Source organism: Mus caroli, unplaced genomic scaffold (genome assembly GCF_978045245.1).
Source record: "Mus caroli unplaced genomic scaffold, Mus_caroli_1 scaffold_8, whole genome shotgun sequence".
Taxonomy (NCBI): Eukaryota; Metazoa; Chordata; class Mammalia; order Rodentia; family Muridae; genus Mus; species Mus caroli.
The window spans coordinates 8,260,631-8,280,130 of record NW_028227263.1 but is presented as its reverse complement, the minus strand read 5'-3'; the positions used below and the strand labels follow the sequence as shown (position 1 = coordinate 8,280,130).

The following is a 19,500-nucleotide window of genomic DNA, read 5'->3' as shown; positions in this document are numbered from 1 at the left end:
CCAGCCCAGGCAGCCATAAATCTCTGTAGGCATCCTTTAGCCTAGAGCAGAGATATAAACCCTAGGCCTGATGCTGGCCCTGATGCCCTATTCACTGTGACACACAGGACTGGCTTATACAAAGATGCAGCATGCCTGATGCACAGTTGTGGCAGGGTGGTGGGCTCAGAAGCACGCACACAAAGTGGGCACTGTTCCTAGTGCTGCCCCCTCTAAATGAGAGCGTGTCACTGTGACTCTAGTAAGCTGCTCGACCTTTTCTGTTTATTTTCAGAAGTTTATGAAAAAAAATTAAAGGATGAATGAACATGGTGAACTTTTTGCCTTTCTTCGTTGGCATACCAGGGAATAAAACAGCCATTCACACCTGAGCCTGGCCGAGCCAAATGGGGCTGGTGCCAACCAGAATCAGAGTCTTTGTAGCCACTCCATTCATCCAAAGTGCATTTTAATATTGCCAAATTTCTAGCCAATATTTTCCCTTCTCTGAAGTCCCCATGTATTAAAACAGACCCAGAACCAAAGAGTGTCTCAGCTTCGCAGCCAAGGCCAAGAAGAGGACTCCAGGGTCTCGAGGCCTATTTGATGATAATTATATTCACTTTCAAGAAAACTGAGAAGGAGAAATTAACGGCAAACTATGCTGTTCTTGCTGTATTATGCATACAGAATGACAATCCGTCATTTCAGAAGTTAACAAACGGTCTCCATTCTGCAGGTTATCCAAATGCTACTGAATAGAAAACCTTGGGTTCCCTAAATGATGTGTAATTAAAATTATTTTTAAAATCCTCCTTGACAGGCCGAGGCTTAGCCAAAATGTAAATGACATTAAAGAAGACAATGAATTTAATTTTATTTAATGTCCCTTTTTGCAGATCCTCATTTACATAGCATTTTTAACAAAAGCGTTGACCTTATAAACGCTGGCATTTGTACAGCTTCGCCGAGTTGGATTTAATCACGCTCGTGCAAGGCCATGAGGGAGGGAGCTTTAAGTTCTCTGCTTGGAGATGGAGTAGGAATAAAAACATCGGGACTGGTCAAATGTTTATCCACCCAGCTTCTGAAAACAACCTGACAAGAAGATGTAAGGGGCTGGGGAATAACCCGGTGCTGTTTGTAAGGCTTGGTAATAATCATACATAATCGTTTGGAAATATAGCTAATAAAAAATATAATGAGTGTTCAGCAAAATCGGCATTAGGCCCAAATTACATGATATTAATACTTGAACAGGTGCAGAAAGGAGCTTTAAATGAGGTAAATGAATAAATTGTCCCAGAGCACAACTGTGTGCACTGACAAAAAGTCAATCCCATGAATAATTCAGCAGGCAGGACTGCCAGCAAAGGTCGGCTCTCTTTGACCTTTGTGACAGGAAGTGAAAGGAAACACTGTTGACTAAAAAAAAAAAAAAGGGGGAGAGAGGGGAGAGAGAGAGAGAAGGGAAGAAAAAAGAAAGAGAAAACCTTCAGTCCTTTTGGGCTACCGTTCTGCCATCACTTTAAAGGTGTAGTAAACTTAAAACACACAAATGAAGCAAAGCGAGGCGTTGGGGGGGCTGAGAGAGAGCACAGAGCTAAGATTGCTGGTGCTTACACCCTCCGACCAGAGACGGTGTGAAATCGCAGACAATGAGAGGTTAAGCAAATAATGTTTTTCTACAACCCAATGTCAATTATGTATAAAAATCTGAGGTCAGCTGAAAAGTATTTTCAGAGCCCACGGGGCTGAAATTCTGTAACAGCTGTTAAATATGACAAAACTTCATGCACCCCCTCCCCCCCAAAAAAGAAAAACTACAGCCATTCCAAACTCTGTAAGAAAGAAAATAGGATAAACAGATGTCTGGCTCCCAGACAGGCAAGTAGGACAGACTTGGAATGATAAGTCTCCCAAACTCTATAGACTAATGCCAGATTTATTGGGGAGGGGGCACTGCCTGCTGCAGAGATGCCAGCGAGCAGGACGCCAGAGACAGTGCCATCTGGAACTGTCCTGCAGAGCATGCTCGCCCTTGCACACAGGCCACGGTGTGCAGCCAGCCCGAGTGGGCAGCCGCACTGCCCTGCTCCTGCGTCCTCCACAGGCTGCAACAGTTGGACTCTGTGTCTCAGTGCTCTCAGGCTGACTGAGGAAGGGGAAGGTAAACTGATGTGCCTTCCCCAGGCATTTCCAGAGCTCCTGAGGAAACAGACCCGGATGGCACAGGCGAATAATGTGAGCCCAAGTGTGGTTTTGGTTTAGCAGCTATGCCGACATCCTGTAATCACTTGCAGCCCTTGGAATGTACGGGTGAAACAGGCGAGATTTATCTGCTCATATTTGGGATATGTGGACAATGGGTGTTCCTAATGAACACCATCTGCTTTTGTGTTTTCCCAGAAAACATTATTTCATGAGGAAAAGAATACTCCCTTCCTTCTCAGCAATGCCATAAAAATTCATGCATGTATATGTGACTGTGTTTGTATTTGCATATACACACTTGCATATGTGAGGTGACTGTGGTTGTGCCTGGCTCTGTGTGTGTGTGTGTGTGTGTGTGTGTGTGTGTGTGTGTGTGTGGTATGAGGAGGTAAGCCTCTTTGTAAGTCGATTCAATTCATGTAGTTCCTGTGTCATCTCTCACTTTACAATGTTATAGTCCTGCTCAACTTGGTAAGTTGCTATATTATTTTAAATACATGGAACTATAAAAAAATTGTTTCTCCAACAGTGTTTTATGTGGAGGGAAACAGTCCACAGAAGGAAAAGCGCCACAATAAATGAAAAGGTTTCTAATGAGGGACACCCTCACGACCCACCCACCCCGTACTTTGAAGTGTCTTCCTTGCCATTTGTAAGTATCTAATACTTCTGAAAGATAACCAAACTAAATTGTGTAATTAATTGATTTAAGGCATCAGGGCCTATAGAATGTGATTACCCTGCCAGAGCAGAGGAGCTCCCTTCCCTGTTCTCATAACACACAAAGCGGTTTCAACGTGTGGAAGAGCTTGGTGTGGGTTGGAGCAAATATGGGCCCATTGATCTCAATTCAGGTTGGAATTATTGGTTTATATCCTCAGGACAAATATGCTTTATCTGGTCAGAACCTGCTAAATGTATCCAAAGGCCATAAAGAGCCAGTGAAGTGCATTGGATAGAATTCTTAAGCCAACTAACCAAGTGACAAGAAGGCTGGTGAGGACCTGTAAACTCACCGATCTGATGGGACATTTGATTCTGCAACCCTCAAGGGAAAAGCCAGGCTAAAAACTCAACAGGAGCAACTAATTTTCAGAGGCAGTCCACGCCCTGTAGAAATGACCATCACTAGGAAACAAGACAGATCTCTGCTGCAAATGACCACAGTGCTCCAAAGAGATCGCCTGCTGAAGATGAGCCTCTCTCTTTGATTAACACAAGCTGTCCTAGCAAACACTAAATTCATTTTTCCTCCTCTAGAAATATGCCTTAAACTGGAGATAGTGCCAATACCACAATCATTTCACAGGGATTTACAGCAAGCAACAAAATGCTAATAGTATTTTGTCATTACAAGTGACAGCTCTCTTAAGAATGCTAAAAATGTACATCGTATTTGTCAGTACATAAAACTACCCTTACCTTAAAATCCCTAACATGGAAGGTGATTAAAATTCCTATAAAATTGTCATATCTTTGAATTTAGTAGCAGAGCAGATTTTTCATCAATAATTAAGACCTCCAAAGCATTTATGCCAAGCGTAAATGGAGCTTCAATCCTCCTTATTCAAATAAACATGGTAAAGCCATTAACCAAATGTTTTTACATTTCTCCCTTCCCCTTGTGCTTCTAGAATATCAATGATCACATACTTCTTGTAGGTTATAAAGGTGTGAATGATCTTTGCATATATTTTAATTAAACAAATATAAGCAAGACACACACACACACACGCCCCCTTAGAAGAGAATTAAAGAGTAAATTCAGTGTATTGGAGGAAAGTGCTGCCCATCATGAGATTAAAAACTGAGTCTTGGGTGTTATTCACTATCAGTGTTCAATAAGTGATTGAAAATGAAGAGATCCAAAGTACTTTTGAAGGGAGACTCAGTGTCTAAAGTGTGAGTCAAACCAACATGGCCTCTCGATCATGGCATATTTTCTAAGCCATGATTTTAAAACAAACCACATTTAAAATCTCCAGCTATCACTGGGAAGATGAAGCATCTTTCACAGTGCTGTATTAAGGGCTAGTGTAGCTGCCTCTCAAGCATCTTCCACCCAGACAAGACTCCAATGGCTTTGTACACTTCTAGCCCATCCAGAGTAATAATAAAATAAAATAAAATGAGTTCCATCACAGGACAACAACCCGAAGCTGTATGACTTCCACAGCCACAACCCCGAAACAAATACAATTACATTGATTTCTGGAGCTCCAGCTTCATAAACTGTTGGACTTGTTCTCAACTGCCTGAGTGACGGCCACAACTGGTCAGCCCTATTTGATTACTAATAAGAGAGCTGTCCCTTCTGTCAGATACCGAACATTCTCCACTAAGCAAACAGCTATTCCAGCTAGTTAAACATTAGCAATGCTCCCCACCGGTGCCTCAGACTTCTTTAGGCTTAACTCGTGGGGTTTTCCGGGTTTAATTTTTCAGACCCTGGACAGCAAAGTTCGTGATCAAAAGATAACTTTGTAATGAAAGCTGTTGAAACTCAACCCCTCTTCAAAACAGTCTAAACCTCTGCCTCACAAAACTGGTGTCATATATACACATCTAACATTTATTCGATTTGGGTACCAATTTCAAAATCTGCAGTCAATCACACACTGGGCCCCTTGCTGCTCCCCATTGTTGGGAAAGAAAGAAATCTTCTCTCCTTCTCAGAATAGCCTGGGTGAGTCAGGAGGGGAAGGTGGCAGTGTTTTGTTCTTTCCACTAAGGCAATGCCAAGTGCACATTAGCACCATTAGGACTAATGATTGGTATCTTAAAAGGATGCCACGGTGCCCAAGGAACATGATAAATGGCAAGATGAGGAACAGCAAACCTAAAGAATGCATATAGCTAATCTAGTTATGGAAATTAATGTTGGAAATGTAACCAGCATGTGTAATTAGTTTCAATTATAACAACTTTGGTTTGTTAGTTACATATTTGCTACTTGACATAAAACGACAGCCACAATTGGAAAAAAATTAGGAGACATTTTGCAACTAATTGAGAGCAGATTAAATTCATTCTACCACTGGGCGATGATTGCAAGAACGCCACCACCCAAGCTTCAACTTCAACGACCATCCGAGGTAAAAATAATAATAATAATAATGCAAAAAAAATGAAATACTTGTTAACAAATTAGCAGAAAGCATTTTGTGACATATCTCTGGGTTTAAAGCCAGAGACTCTCTAGGCATAAAGTGCTCCTCACAGTGAGAGCAGTGGCAGATGAAACTGCTTCCCTTGACAACTCGCAAGCAATTACTGAATCCCCACAGAGCGAGCCACCGGGTTTCCACGTCAACCCACCTGTGCATGATAACACAGGCGGACAAATGGTGCAGTGCACAAGATGAGCCCAGCACCCGCCTCAGAGCTAAGGAGACACTGGAAACCAAGCAGGAAAGAGAGTCTGGCTGGTTGCTACCGGTTTGTTTTGAAAATAAAGAAGTCATCCTTACCTGTCAATGATTACAGGGTCTGAGGGTGTCTCGTTTCTATTGCCACAACTCTTCTTGTCGCAGCACCGGCTGTGGGGCAATTGTAAACATGGGTTTCAGTATGCAGCTCAGCTTTCTCTGTCCAACTTATAATTTCTTTCAAAGTCTGACCAGGAAGCAGTAGGAGTCAAAATATATATATATAGTTTTCCTACTTAGGCAGCTTGACACATTCAACCTAGTGAGTGAGTTCACACATTCTTCCGTTAAACTTCTGTTGTAACTTTCTACCAGAAGGAGCAGAGTTAAACACATCTATTATTACTGGCAGGGTAGCCAGAGCTCCTATACAAATTATAATGCTAAAATGCAGAAAACATGCTGTTGGTGTTTGTCTTTGCAATGAGCTGAGGAGAAAAGGCTGGAGGCTGGGGAATAACTTTTCACAGTCTCAGCCTTTGTTTACCTCCAATTGTCAAGCTGTTATTTCTGGAAAAGATGCAAGATGCCACCTCTAACCAATATTTCTTTGGGGCATTTATTAATTATAAGCACAAAGGCGTGCATCAATCTATCACAAACTCCTATTGTCGCTTCTTTAAGCCTACCTTAACTCTGTTATTGAAATTTTAATTAAAGCAGAAACGAAACAAAAATGTTATGCTTCTCGCATTTTAAAAAAGCATACTTGTATAATGGTTACATGTCTAAATTAGCTAAATTAACACCATATGGTAGGCAAAGTATATAAAGCCTTTTAAAGCTGACAGCTAAAGTGATTAAAGAAAGTCTACAGTCTTCCACTTAGAGCTTAAATCACATCTGTGCGCTTTCTATGTTAATTGCCGTACATGCAGAAGTGGATAATAAAGAAATTCCACTTTATTGGTTGTAATTTATATTTATTACCTGATATGAGGAAAAGTCAGCTTTTGTATATTGGTGCTGTAACAATACCTCTGCTCAGAAGTGGCATTCAGGCAACAGGCACCATAGCCGAGGAGAGTATGCCCCTCAGAGTATGGGGCCTGCTACTGTAGGCTGCAAGCCTGCACAACCTTTTCTTATTATTCCTTGCAACTATATTTCACATGCCACACATACAAAGTCAATGATGCGTTTTTATTCGCCATGTAGGGGCGAAACTCTTGTGGTAGTTAGAAAAAAAACAGGTGGGAAATTGCTCTTCTGACAGAGATCTCAAGTAACGGCACGCTATCTAACAACAATATGAACGATGCATCGCTGCTCTAGGGAAGAGGTTAACTGACAGAATCACAATCCAATTCTCACATACACGAGCTCTGTAATAAGTACAAAAGGCTTTCCTTTTTTTATCAATAACAGACAATTGTATGTCTCAGGATGCGAGCGTCAGAGAAGGAAATACTCAAATGAGTCCCAGTGAACTCTGACTCCTGCGCGAGGACAGATGCATCCCCTGGTCTGTGTGTTCTCTCTCTCTCTCTCTCTCTCTCTCTGTCTCTCTCCGTCTCTCTCTCTGTCTCTCTGTCTCTCTCTCTGTCTCTCTCTCTGTCTCTCTCTCTGTCTCTCTCTGTCTCTCTCTCTCTCTTTCTCTCTCTCTCTCTGTCTCTCTCTGTCTCTCTCAATCACTATATTGCCACAACACGGTCAACATATTAATCCTCTCTGCTGAGCAGCGGGTTGTACTAGCATCACTGATGGAAAAATGAGGCCGGACACCGCTCTGGGCTGGTCTGGGGCCTCCTCCGGCCTGCTAGGTTTCAATGGACGCCCTCTCTCCCCCGCAGTTGGGCGGGGTGGCCGGCGCCGGCGAGCGCGGCCCGAGTCCCCTTAGCTGGCTGGCGCCACGGCCACCCGCTTCCCGGGGGCTCACCTGCACATGATCTCGTGGGTCAGCAGCACGCGGCACATCTCCGGATTCTTGTCCTGGCCTTCATACACGATGGCCTGCGTGGGGAACAAGCAGAGACAGGGGTCACGCAGCGCCTACCGCTTAGGCGCCACACAGCCTCGGGCGCCGCAGGCCTCCGGGGGTGGCAGGTGTCCAGCCCCCCCGAGGGGAGGCACACCCGGCCACCCTCCCACCCTGCCACTTCAGTCAGTCGCGGGGATGCTTCGCTCTGCCGGCCTGCCCAGCTCTTCCAATGGGCGCACCCCGGGCCTGAGCTCGGGAGGGCTGCGGGGAGGGCGAGGCAGGGCCTGCGGAGACCAGGGCACAGCCGGCGAGGGCGCGCAGCCTCCCAGCCGGCTCCTGAAGCTTGGGCCACCGCAACCTGGCGCCGTCCTCTGGCCATTGTCTTATACGAAGGCCCGATCGCTCTATCGGAAGAAGTCGATCAGAGTGCGCTGCGACTACAGACGCCGGGAGAGCGCTGGGCGCAGGGGCAGCCCTCCTTGCGCCACGAGACGCTGCCCAGGCCCGGCTGCCCAGTCGCCAGCCCTGCACCCTGCCGGCCGCACACACACACATCCCCCCGCCCCCCCGGAGCCCGAGCAGAGGCCGGAGACTTGGGCTGCGTGGCTAGGCGTCCTCCGACAGCAGGAAGCTGTGCACGGCGGTCGCACGTGCTCGTGCCACGCCAGGGAGCTGGCGGCCCGCGGGAGGGCCCGGGCCCGGGGGGCGCCCCTGCCCGCGCGGCCACGTGCTTCTCGCCCGATGATATTTAGAAAGAAAAGTGCTAATGGCCAATCTGGTGTTTATTTTCAAAGTGCTAACAATGATTTTTTTTTTCCTCGGGTAAAAAGGCAGTGTCTGCGCGCACGCTCGGGTGGGTTTTGAGCAGAGGCTCCGCCAGATGGTGCGAAGCCCTAGGTGCGCTCACGCCGGCGCCCAGCCCGGCTCCGCCGCCGGGAGCCCCGGCTCGGCCGCCCTCGCCGCCGCCCGCCTCGCCCAAAGAAGAGGAGAAAAGGCCACTGGGGGAGGGGCGGGAGGCGGGGGCCGCCAGCCGCAGGTTCCGGGCAGAAAATTCCTCCAAGGGGAGGGCTGCCCTCTCCGCAGTTCCCGCCCCCCCTCCACACGCACACCCCCTGGAAATTCTCTGGAAATTACTTCCAACCTCCTCCGGCACTTTCCTGCACTTCCAGGCGGACAAAGCCCTTTCTGCTAGGCGTCCGGGGACTGGCTTCCTGGGAAGAGGAAAGAGTCTCCGCAAGCCTTGGTCCGCGGCCTGGAGCTCAGCCCGCTCGGAACCACAGAAATGGTGGGAGTCACCACAGGCCAAAGAGCCGCCTGGGGCTGCTGGGCTAGCGGCCTTGGCGACACCAGTACTTCTAAAAGAATGGCTTGTCCTCCGATGATCCCCGTATTTATATTTGATTTATTTTTTATTTTGTAGCACAAACAGAAATCCATAAACTGTCGGTTCAGCGCCATTGACTCTTTGATCAGTTACTGGGCTATTTCTTTAGTCCCCCCCCCCCATCCCCGTCAGTGAGGAGATTAAATGCCTTTATTTTCTGCACCGTGTAGACTGCAAAGGTACTAGGCTAAATGAACAATAAAAGTGTACTTTAAACGAAGCCTCCTGTTTCTCCCGTACGTGAGGCACAGAAACTTAGCAGTGCCTGCAAAAAACCTCCTAATTAGACTACCGCGATTCTCAAAACCTTTTTGCCCGACATACAAAGGAAATAAAAGCCGCCTGACAAAAACAGCAGCAGAGTTCCAGAGCTTCTGTGAATCGGTGCAAGGCTGGCAAAAAGGCACACCACAGTCTGTGTCAGAAAAACACGTTTACCTGCCAGACCTTTGCTCCAGAAGAAAACCACACAGCTCTTCGGCTGCAGACATTAAAACCTCATGCTCTGGCTGCCTAGGTAAGGACAAACTTTTTCAGAGAAATAAAAATGTGCAAATTGTGCTCAGAGAATGGGAGGCGTGTGCGCAGGCTGCAGGAAGCTCTTTCCCACTTGGTTCATAATACCGAAAGTTAGCACCAAAAATGAAGAGTCTACTTTCATTTCTAGTGTGACCCTGCAGCATGCAAGTATATCCTCCATTCTAAAGCAATCAGTGCAGGGTGTGCTTAATTTAGGAATTCTATATGCATACACCCAACACTCTATTTTAAGAAAGTGGAAACAATGTCCTTAAAAACAGTAACACATCACCCAGTACAACATTAACAGCCAGAGACTGGACACCCTCAAAAAGCAATGAGGCATCTTTCTGCAGTTAATCACATTACTGATAGCCAATAGTTATCATCCGAAAAGTTGACCAAGACAGGTTAAATAATTTAATAAGGAACTGCTTGTAATTATGTTATTTACAAGGTATGACAGAGGGTGAGAGAGAGAGCAGAACAGTGATGGGTTTGAGTGACCCCTGGAGCTCAGACTTTGAATTATGGAGATGGGGGGCTGAGAGGTGAAGACGGACTAGAGGGGAACAAGGTGACTTTTCACCCCAGCACATTTAACTTTTAAATCCAAATACATGGCTCGTGTTACCAGACCATGGCACTAGAAAGGAGGAGGGGGAAATAACTAAGCCAGCCTAACTCGATGAGCTTTGGGACAGTCAGTTGTCTTTGTTGAGGGGAGGGGTCCGAACCCCCATGAAATGGTTTTCAAGCAGAGAAAGAAACGTTTAAAAATAAACAAGGGGGTCTTGGAATTTTTCTGTCAAATATTAATTACCATAATTAATTAAGACAGAGTTTGATTCCAATCGCAAGTCATTTAATAAAGCATATATGTCCTATTTTAATGACAGCATAAACTATTGTAGCAACCGGTCCATTTATTCCAATAAATATGGAATTCTCATTAGCATGTCAAGGAAGCGAAATGAAAAACAAATACAGGAGATCCATTTGTCAGTCTGCTCTCTCAGCCCCAGGACAACCTCAGCTCAGCAGAAAGGAAAACACAACGAGTAGAGAGGCAGAAACTTTCTCACCTGTTTGGTCATTGAATCTATGAGGCGGACATACAGATCTTGCTCTGTTCTGACGCCTGTGAGGGGAAAAAAAAACAGACAAACTCTCAACAAGCTTTTAGCCTGAACCTCAGGAGGGACGCCCGGGCCTGGGCAAGCCAGTGCCTGGGACCACTTTAAGGCAATCCCTACAATATTGGGAGGGAAACAGAAAACCCCAGTCGCTCCTCACTGTTTTCTTTTCTTAATTAAAAGTCTTGGGACTCTTGCGGTTCGCATTTGAAAAGGTGTAAGAAGTCTGCCTAGCAGTGAGCAGGCCAAGAGTGCAGCTCTGGGCCCATATGGCCATTTATTTTTCGAAAAGAGAGTGCACCTATGGAAACAGAGTCCGAACTCCTTTCGACTCTCGAGGGTCCTTTCCTTTCTAAACCGTGCACAGGAAGTAAGTTATGCTCGGCTTATGGAGCTACCCTCATCCCAATAATTAACATTAATTTGCAAAACTGAAAAAAGTCACTTAAAAGTGCTGTTCTGCAGGCGCCCTTATCGATCCTCCTTTACTTTCTACTTCAAGCCCCACCGGTTAATCATGTGAAGTGCCATCGACTTATCGATCGTTTATGTTTTGTTTTCTTTCTATGCCATGAGAAGATTTCGTGTTTACACCCATGTCATTTTAATCTCAAAATCTTTATGTCCTGGAACCATCGAGGGAAGGGAGAGCCAGCGCTCAGGGCGAAAGGGCAGTCAACAAGCAGCGGTACTCACCATTGCTGTACAGTAGCTGCAGCTTGTAGTGAATGCCGTTGTTGGTTTTCTCGTTGTTCGGCTCCTGAAAGCAACGATAAATAATTGCATTTAGCGTGGCCGCGTCTGGCGCGGTCACCGCGCTCGGTCCCCCTCCAGGACCGAGGCCCCTCGGCCTCACACGCTGCAGGCAGGATTCCTGGCTCGCAGCTACGCGGTGATGTCACTTTTCCTGCCGCAAGCCCAGCGTTCCCTCTCGCCCCCAGTGAGTCCGAGGGCACAGAGAAGTTGCTCGGCCCTTGGCGGGGCCTGTGCGACCGCACGTGGCGGCGGGGTCGCCCGGCGGAGCGCTCCCGCCACCGAGGGGGGCACTCGGACCCCATGCGCGGGCACCGACTGCCCCCTACTCCTGGAGAGGGAGGGTGCGATCGCCGGTGTACACTTACTTTCTCTTTCTCCACAAAGTCCACAAAAGCGGTCCTTTCGATCTCCACCGGCTGCCCCTGCCTGTCGTAGAGCGCCAGCACGAAGTGGAAGAAATTGGATTTCCGGAGGTTGGAAGGAGGCTGCTTCTCGAAGTGCGCCCGCGCCAGCCCCACGCCGCTGCAGGAGGAAAGGGACAGCGGCCCGGTGAGCAGCGCGGCGCTGGCCGGAGGAGGGGGCCGGGCCGGGCCGGGGCCAAGGCGCGCGGGGGCGGCCGGTACGTACCTCTGGGCGGCCGTGTTGGCGTCCACCACGCCTGCCGTGTGCATCCACGAGCGCACCGGGTTCATGCCGCTGCCCAGCGGCTCCTCCTTCATGGTCGTCCCCCCGCGCGGAATATTCTCCTGAATCCCAAACATGAACACTGCTGGCGGCGGCCGCGACTCCCGGCCGAAAGCGCGTCCGCGGTCGGCGGCGCTCGGGGCTCGGCGGCAGGAGGCTGCCCTGGCCGCCCTGGCCCTGCTCGGCGCCTGCGGTGCGGCCCGCCGCCGGCTTCAGCCCGTCCCGGGCAGGCGCCGCATACACCGGCGGCCGGGCGCTGCGGACGGCCGGGGACGCGGGCGGGCTGCACCGGTGGCGACGCGACGCTTCGGAGGAGCAGGGCGCGGTGGACGCGGTGGCCGCGGCGGCGCTTGTTGTTGTTGTTGTTTGCAGGCGCGCTCAACGTGGTGTCATCCTAGCCAGGCGGCGTCCGCGGCTGCAGGACACTGCGGGATCGCCCGCTTCTGGCGCGGCCCGCCTGCTCCAAAGACAAATAAACGGGGCAGTGAGTGCCGCGGCGCAGTCCCGGGCGCAGGCGGGGCGCGGCGGGGCCTGGAGCGGCGCGCGCAGCGGACGGAGGCGCACAAAACTCAGCCCTCTCTCCCCGAGGAATGGACCCTTTCCCGGGAGCCAAAACTCGAAGCCCCCGGGAGCGGCGCTGTCAGAGGGTGACGTCGGGGGGCGGCGCCTGCGCCATATATGGGAGCGGCCGCCCCTCGCCGCGCCCCTCGCCGCCGCCGCCGCCGCGCTCGCCGACTGACTGCCTGACGGCGCCGCGAGCCGGCCCGAGCCCCGCGAGCCCAGCGAGCCCCGCCGCCGCCGAGCGCCACCGAGCGCCACCACCGCCCCCGGCCACGCGCCACGGCTCCACAAGCCCAGCCGCGGCCGAGGAAGTTACCACCCGCTCAAATAAATCTCGCAAAGAAGCGAGCGCAGCCAGTGCATAAAGTGCTGCTTGGCCCGTTATACCTGCCCACAAGACCTGCCACACAGTCAAAACACCGTGGGTCGGAGGAGGAGGAGCGCCCCAAGTCGCCCACACGCATGCAATAAATACCAGGGCAGCACTGGCTCTGGGGTGTCCCAAAGAGAACAGCAGGAAGAGGCTGGAAAGGCGCGCGGGAGGAGATTCCAGGAGAGGGAGGGACAACAAGGGGCTGGGAGAAAAGGGTACCTAATGCCCCTCCTAGGGCTCCACACACCCTGCCGCCACCAGGGCAAGAGGCGCTGCTCAGTCTGATTTCTAGGCAGACCTAAGGCTGCTGAAGGGCCAGTGTGCCCACATCTGAGCCCCGCTGGGTGTCCCATGCTTTCTACCCCGGCAAAGCCTGCTGAATACAGGGCCGGGGTCCACGTCGGAGACAGGTTCCTCCAGATGCCCCCTCTCCCTCCGGTGGCCACAGGAGTTTCGGGTCCCTGGCCTGTTCTTGGGTGCGGCAGTGACAAAGAAGGCCGGGCCCTCTCTGGGCCGACGGAAAGAGCGCTCAGCCTCTCCGGCGACCCGGAGCTGGTGTCCAGCCTGTTACATGGTCCGTGCGGTGGCCAGATCTCCCCACCTCCAACCGCCTGAAAAGCAGAGCAGACACTGCGGGCGCCAGGGACCCTGCCCTCTGCGCCTCCCAGCCTGGGTGAGCGCGCGCCCTGCGGCTTCCCGACCTGGTTTCGAGGAACCGGGAGGGCAGCTGGGAGCCGGCAGCGCGTGGGCTCGGAGGCCCAGCTCAGGAGGCCCGGATTCGGTTCCCAGGTGCTCGGCCCACCCAAAGGAGATCTGGGCGACGCGCGACAGAGGCCCAAGGGACGACCTGGAGATGTCCCAGGCTCTTTCCTGCCAAGAGAAATAAGGCCCTTCTGGTTTTAAAAGAAGAAGAAAAAGAAAAGGTTTCTGGGAGCAAGTGTCGCAGGGCAGCCTCTTCCCGCCGGGCCTGGGGTAGCTCTTCCTTTTTTGTGAATTGGTGGTGTGTGTGCGTTAATATTTTAATTAATCGGGAAAATCGAAGTCCGATTTACGTTATCTGGGGACCCCCCACATGCTACTTGGAAGGGGTGAGAGAAAAGATGTGCTGGAAAGCAATCTATTTTGCTGGTGTTGGGGGTTAATGACTATTGCCAAAGATAAGTGAATTATCAAAGCTGTTGCGCCAGTCCCATCTCAAAATCCATTACGGGGCCGGCCGTCTAATTAAATACGTAAGTATAATAAAATCATATTTTATGACTATTTGAGGGTAATGAGATTAGTCTTTAGAAGCGATCGCCACATATTAAAAATGCCACTGTCTATAGAATGTTAATAACCTTAAATCAAAGTGTATGGAAACTCCTCACGATAAATTAAAAGAAAAATTCTGTATTCCTAATAAGCCCAGCATTTTCCACTTACAGCAGACCCCCCATGCAAGAGGCAACACTTTTCTCCTGGAAAGACAACACAGAATAAAGTTGGCCATGGGTGGAGGGTGAGGTTGAGAGATGCTTTGTCTCTGTGTGTTCCAAAGCTTGGGAGCTCACACTGGGTGAGCGACAGGGCCAGCATCAATGACAGAATATGCTAAATGCCTTTTTAGGCAGAGATGAAGTTGGGAAAGGGGTACAATGCTTGCTTTGTAGCACACTTCCTAAAATGTCCAGCCTGGGCTGGAGGTGCCCGTCCTTGCGCTAAGGCAAGTGTCATGCTTAAAATCATTTACAGTATCTTTAATTCAGATTACACGCGCCAAGGCGATTTAAATCTGATTACCAAATTAGAAGGTTTAAAAGCAAATCCTTCTAAATCTGATACTGTTGACTAAAGAGGGGGAGAAAAAGTTCCATAAGCCCATCACATAAGGTAACGATCCTGCCCCAGAAAGAAAGGGGGTTTTAAACCTTTTTGACAACAAATGCAGCTGCCCCGCTATTTTGGACGATATTAAGCGAAAATGAATGCAAATCTGTGTTCGGCAGCCATCTGGCCCGAAATGGGGGAATCAGCTGTCTCACAACAGGCTCGGAGGCTGAATCCATTTCAGCTCATTTTCTACATCATCTGGTCGCGCACCCAAAGCGTGGAAAATACGGTCTTTATCATTCACCAACTTTATCTTTTTTGTCACTCTACGGCTGGCTCTGAGCTGTGAGCACAAGGTCTAGCCGTCCAGGAAGGGTCTCCACCCTAGCCTGCTGCAGAGGAGCCTGGGTGGGCAGCCCCCACCCCATGCCACCCTCAGATTTTCGATTTGATAGGCAGCGAGGGACAGAGCACCTAGGCCAGAGGGTGGGGGAGGGGCTGCGGATCAAAATCCCTAGAGCCTTCCAAGACGCTGGGAGCACCTCCCTCAGGAGCCTGCTCCACCCCCTCTCTGTTCCTAGGACAATCAGGCAGCCAGAATCCAAAAGGGGAGTACGCAAGAGCTGGCTAGTACTTTGGAAGTTGCGCGGACGCGCTCTGGTCAGTGACCTAACCATTCTCCCAGACCTCTCCTAATGGTCAGATGGGCGTCCAGGGACCTGGTTGGGAAGGACCCGACCTTTACCGTGGGCCCTGCGGTCCACGACTGCGGAGGCGATCACTCCGGGCCCCGCGCCCAACGCGATTTGCACGGGTGGCCCTAGAGCTGCCGCCGCCGCCGCCTCCTTGGAGGGTGGGAAGTATTCCTTTTGTGCGGATTTACGGGGAGAGGCTTCAATGAGCCCCCTCACATTTGCATTTAAATAGCAGCATCAAGCGCTTCGCGTGCCACACACCAGTGGGCTCCCAGATGTCAAGCCGGAGTCAGTCAGATGGCCAGTGCCCAGCTGTCCTCCCTATGTCGTGCCGGAGCAGGCAGTGACCTTAAAGAGACAGCGCTCACCGCCCCTGGAGCCCGACTCTAGGTCCCGCATGAGAGTCAACTCGTCAGCCTCTGTTTTTGGGCATCACCTGAAATCTGGAGGACGGTCCAACCTCCCAGGACCTGCCTCTAGACTCACAGGGCACTATGTGTCCTGGCCGCAGAAGCACGCCATTAGGTTCTCCTCCCTGCCCACTCCCGGATCAGTATGCTCCAGGAAGACACTTCCCCACCCTACTCCATTCCCTGCCCCCAACTCGGTGTGGAGCAGGGCCTGGAAGGGGGGAGGGGTGACCTGGTTCTGGCTTCTGATCCACCCCCTTGAATTTTTCACTAAATTGTATCGCGGGGTACCAGGGATACAGGGCACCAGGTGCCACAGAGGCAGCACCTATCCGATGTCCGGGGTACCCTATATGTGTTCTTTCTTGCTCGACAGCCAACCCCGCAACCATCCTTCCAAAAGTAATAAACTCCATTTCCTGCGCTGAGAAGCCCTAGCCAGAAATTCCTGGAAGCAGCCGTGGAGTATCAGAGGTACACAGGCTCCGGTGAGAGCTGCGCCTTCTAGGGGCACAGGGCCCCAGGCCCAGGTTACCTAGTTACGTCACTGAAGCTTTCGGTATTTTGAAGGGGTGAGGAGCAATGAGGCAAAGTCCCGCGATTTTGTGTCCACACAACCAGGGCTTAGTTTCAGAAGCTGCCCGCCCTCCTCTCTTCGGTGCCTCGGGGTCGCTGGGCCTCTGAGCCTTTCTCCAACCTCCAGGATCATCACAGGCTGGGGTTTTGCAAGGAACTCCGAAAGGGAGAGCAGGGCTGGTTCTGCGCTTGGGGGTTGGAGGCCCGAAAGGCCGGGAGAGGAGCACTAAGATTTCTCGCACTATGAACGGGTGGAATTGCCTGACCGATTCAGTCCCTGGCCGAGGCCAGGGTTCTATCTGATGGCATAGGGTCACTTCAGTCAGTAAGCGGAAGAAATGTAAGGGCTCCGCACATGGGCAATTGCAACCTGTTTAACTGAGCAGCAAAGGAAGCTGGCCCAGGTTCGGTTCCTTTCTGAGGCCAGAGAATATGCCTTCACCTCTCTCCAAGAGAAAATGTAAGCCAATGGACCTTTGGCAACAGGAGCCAAGGCCAAGTTGGGCATCCCTGTGCCCTTGAAGATAAATAACTGAGCACCTAGTACCTGACACATGCGACGCAACAACCTGCACCTCTCCCCTGCCTTAAAGGGCAGGAAGCTCGGTGGGGTTCAAGAGAAAAACGTGAAAACTCAAGGGTCGTAGGCTCTGGTTTTCTGTGCCGCCTCCTCCCACAATATTTATTTTGCACAGTTAAGGTTCCTGAATCCCGACCCCGGGTACAGAAAATTTTTCTGAGTGAAAAACGTGTAGGCGCCTCCTGCGGAGGCGACCAAGTTTGACAAACAGCGCCTCCTGGGGTGGGGAGAGCGGAGTGCGGCGCAGCAGAAAGGAGAGCTAGAGCGCTCACCCGCCTCAGGACTGGTGGCCCCTTCCGCTCCTACTGGATCCCAGCATCTGGTTCCTGACTCTTGGACAGCCAACGCACCTAGGCCTTGCTGAACTGATAACCTCAAGGGCGTGTAGAAAGCACCACTCGCCGCCGACTAGTCCTAATTGCTGCCCACGTGCGCCTGCTTTCTGGAGCCACCCGGAGCAGGATACGGGACACTTAGCCCGCGCTGCGAGCTCCACGCAAACTCCCTAGCTGGAGAGAAAGGTGCCAGCCAAGTGATCCCGCGGAAGCAGCAGACACGACCATGAACTCGCTCAACTGTATCTCTGGGAAGCCCCAAGACTTCAAATGGAGCCCAAAAGAGCCTGTGTGTGCCTGGGTTCCAACAGCGTGCAAAATTAGAAGGCAAACAGTTAATTATTGTCTCTCTGCCCTTACTTTTCCCTAGCTCCTTCGGTCACTTTGGCTGGCCCTACAGTTCGGAGTGAGTCCTGGGGACTCTTCAGACACACCGGGAATCCCAACTCAAACACGCGGAAGCTTAAGTTTCTCCCATCCCACCTTACAACCTTAAAGGTCGCCTCTCCGAGAAAAAAGAGAAAAAAAAAAAAAAAAGCCGCTTTGGAGGAGCAACGGAGCTCTGAAAGACAGCTGGTGTGTGGCGGGGTCTCTCAGACCCGAAAAGAAGCAGCGATTTAGCAACAAGCTGGGATTTCCCTAGCTGCGTTCAGCGGTGCTCTAAAGGCGGTCCTGTTGGATGCCCCAGAACCAGCGCCTGGGACACAGAGTCCACACTGCCTGCCCGCGCCAATTTACAAAGCAAACTTTCCCCAGAGAAGTTTTTGGATCGAACAGCGCACAAAGTGCGCCAATCAACACTTAAACAGAACCAAACAGTACAAACACGGATCGATCAGATAATTTCAGATATTATAATTGGCTTTAATTAAACACACTGCGTTCTAATTAACTCTGAAATTTTAGCATGCTTTGGGACACTGGTGTCTGATTTGATATTGTCAGTCCAGATGTCCTAATAAAATTCAATCCTCCACTCAAGACTTCAATACTCTCTAAGAACAAAATGCAAATTAAATGTAAAACCTAAAGTATCGCCAAAGGTATAATCAAGAAAGGTGTCTCAAAACTTCTCACTTTTTATTACGCAGGAGTTTAAAAATGCAGATTACATCTTAACAAGACTCCTCCAGCAAGCCATAAATCTTAACTCTTTCCTGGACGCTGATGGGTGCCATGTTCTAGCCCTCAAAAGTTTGCCAGTAGAATTCCGTATTGAAAGGCCAGTTAAAGGAGTTGGGAACGGGATGAGGGTGGACCCAGAAGGATGGCCTTTGACAGCCATTGAGGGCGTGCTCTCTTCCCCTTACTTTTCTCACTCCTTGCCCCATGCACGTTAACCCAGACGCTACACTGCCATCCCTGTGCGCGCAGATGGGTGAAGTGGGGTTTGAGTTAACCAGTGAGCGACCTGCTCAGATGCTGGAACTGCGATGATGCCTAAGCTGAGAGGAAAAAGAAAGCTCACTGCCCCTGGGCAGATATGGTCAAGTCTTCCACCTGGCAAGAACAAACCCTTTAGCTCACGGTCAGGGGACTTCTATGGAGGAGTATTGGGTGGCGGGCAGCAACAGGATTGCTCCTCCAGGGAAGCCAGATGTGGGCCGTGAGACCGGGTATGCCTGTGGCGACACGCTCTGCAGCGACTAGATGCTTTATCAACTCCGAGGATCTGCTAAATTTTACAGACTAGAATGAGTCCTACTAAAAGAAAGCTATTCCCACATTAAACGTGTGTATGTTTTCCATACTAATGGAGTCACTTAAAGCTGTTGCTAATTTAACTTTTTAAAAAGGCCACACTGATGTAATTTGCATTTTCTTTAGGATATTGAAATAAAGAGAAAACTGCTGGGCGGCGAGGCTGCCCAGGGCATAGCTAGGGGCCATGCAGAAATAAAAACAGATAAAGAAAAGAAGAAAGAAAGAAACCGACTTCTCTTCTAGACTATTAATAAGCAATTTGTCCCGCTGAAATTTACATTGCAAAGAGTAGAGCAGCGGCAGCCACAGCGGCGGGGCCAGCACAGACCCGGGCAGGGAACTCCACAGCACTGGTGGGGGCAGCCTTTGGGCGTCCGGCCCACCCTCCCCAGCGGTCTAAGCGCTTTTGAAGTTGGTGTCCTTGCCACCAATC

The 19,500-nt window shown here is 50.4% G+C and overlaps 1 protein-coding gene across 7 annotated transcripts in view; it reads right to left on the bottom strand.

Moving 5' to 3' along the window:
- The window catches only part of Ebf3 (EBF transcription factor 3), a 119,106-nt gene extending 106,850 nt beyond the window's left edge, over window positions 1-12,256 (bottom strand). For all 7 annotated transcript variants that reach the window (XM_085841208.1, XM_021166694.2, XM_085841209.1 and 4 more), the window contains exons 1-6: window positions 11,965-12,256; window positions 11,703-11,859; window positions 11,278-11,341; window positions 10,531-10,586; window positions 7,501-7,574; window positions 5,664-5,732 (exon numbers count right to left, since the gene is read on the bottom strand). In XM_085841208.1, the coding sequence (XP_085697334.1) occupies window positions 5,664-5,732; window positions 7,501-7,574; window positions 10,531-10,586; window positions 11,278-11,341; window positions 11,703-11,859; window positions 11,965-12,098 (554 nt within the window). In that variant the 5' untranslated portion in view covers window positions 12,099-12,256. The remainder of the gene's footprint in view (window positions 1-5,663; window positions 5,733-7,500; window positions 7,575-10,530; window positions 10,587-11,277; window positions 11,342-11,702; window positions 11,860-11,964) is intronic.
- Window positions 12,257-19,500: the final 7,244 nt, after the last annotated feature.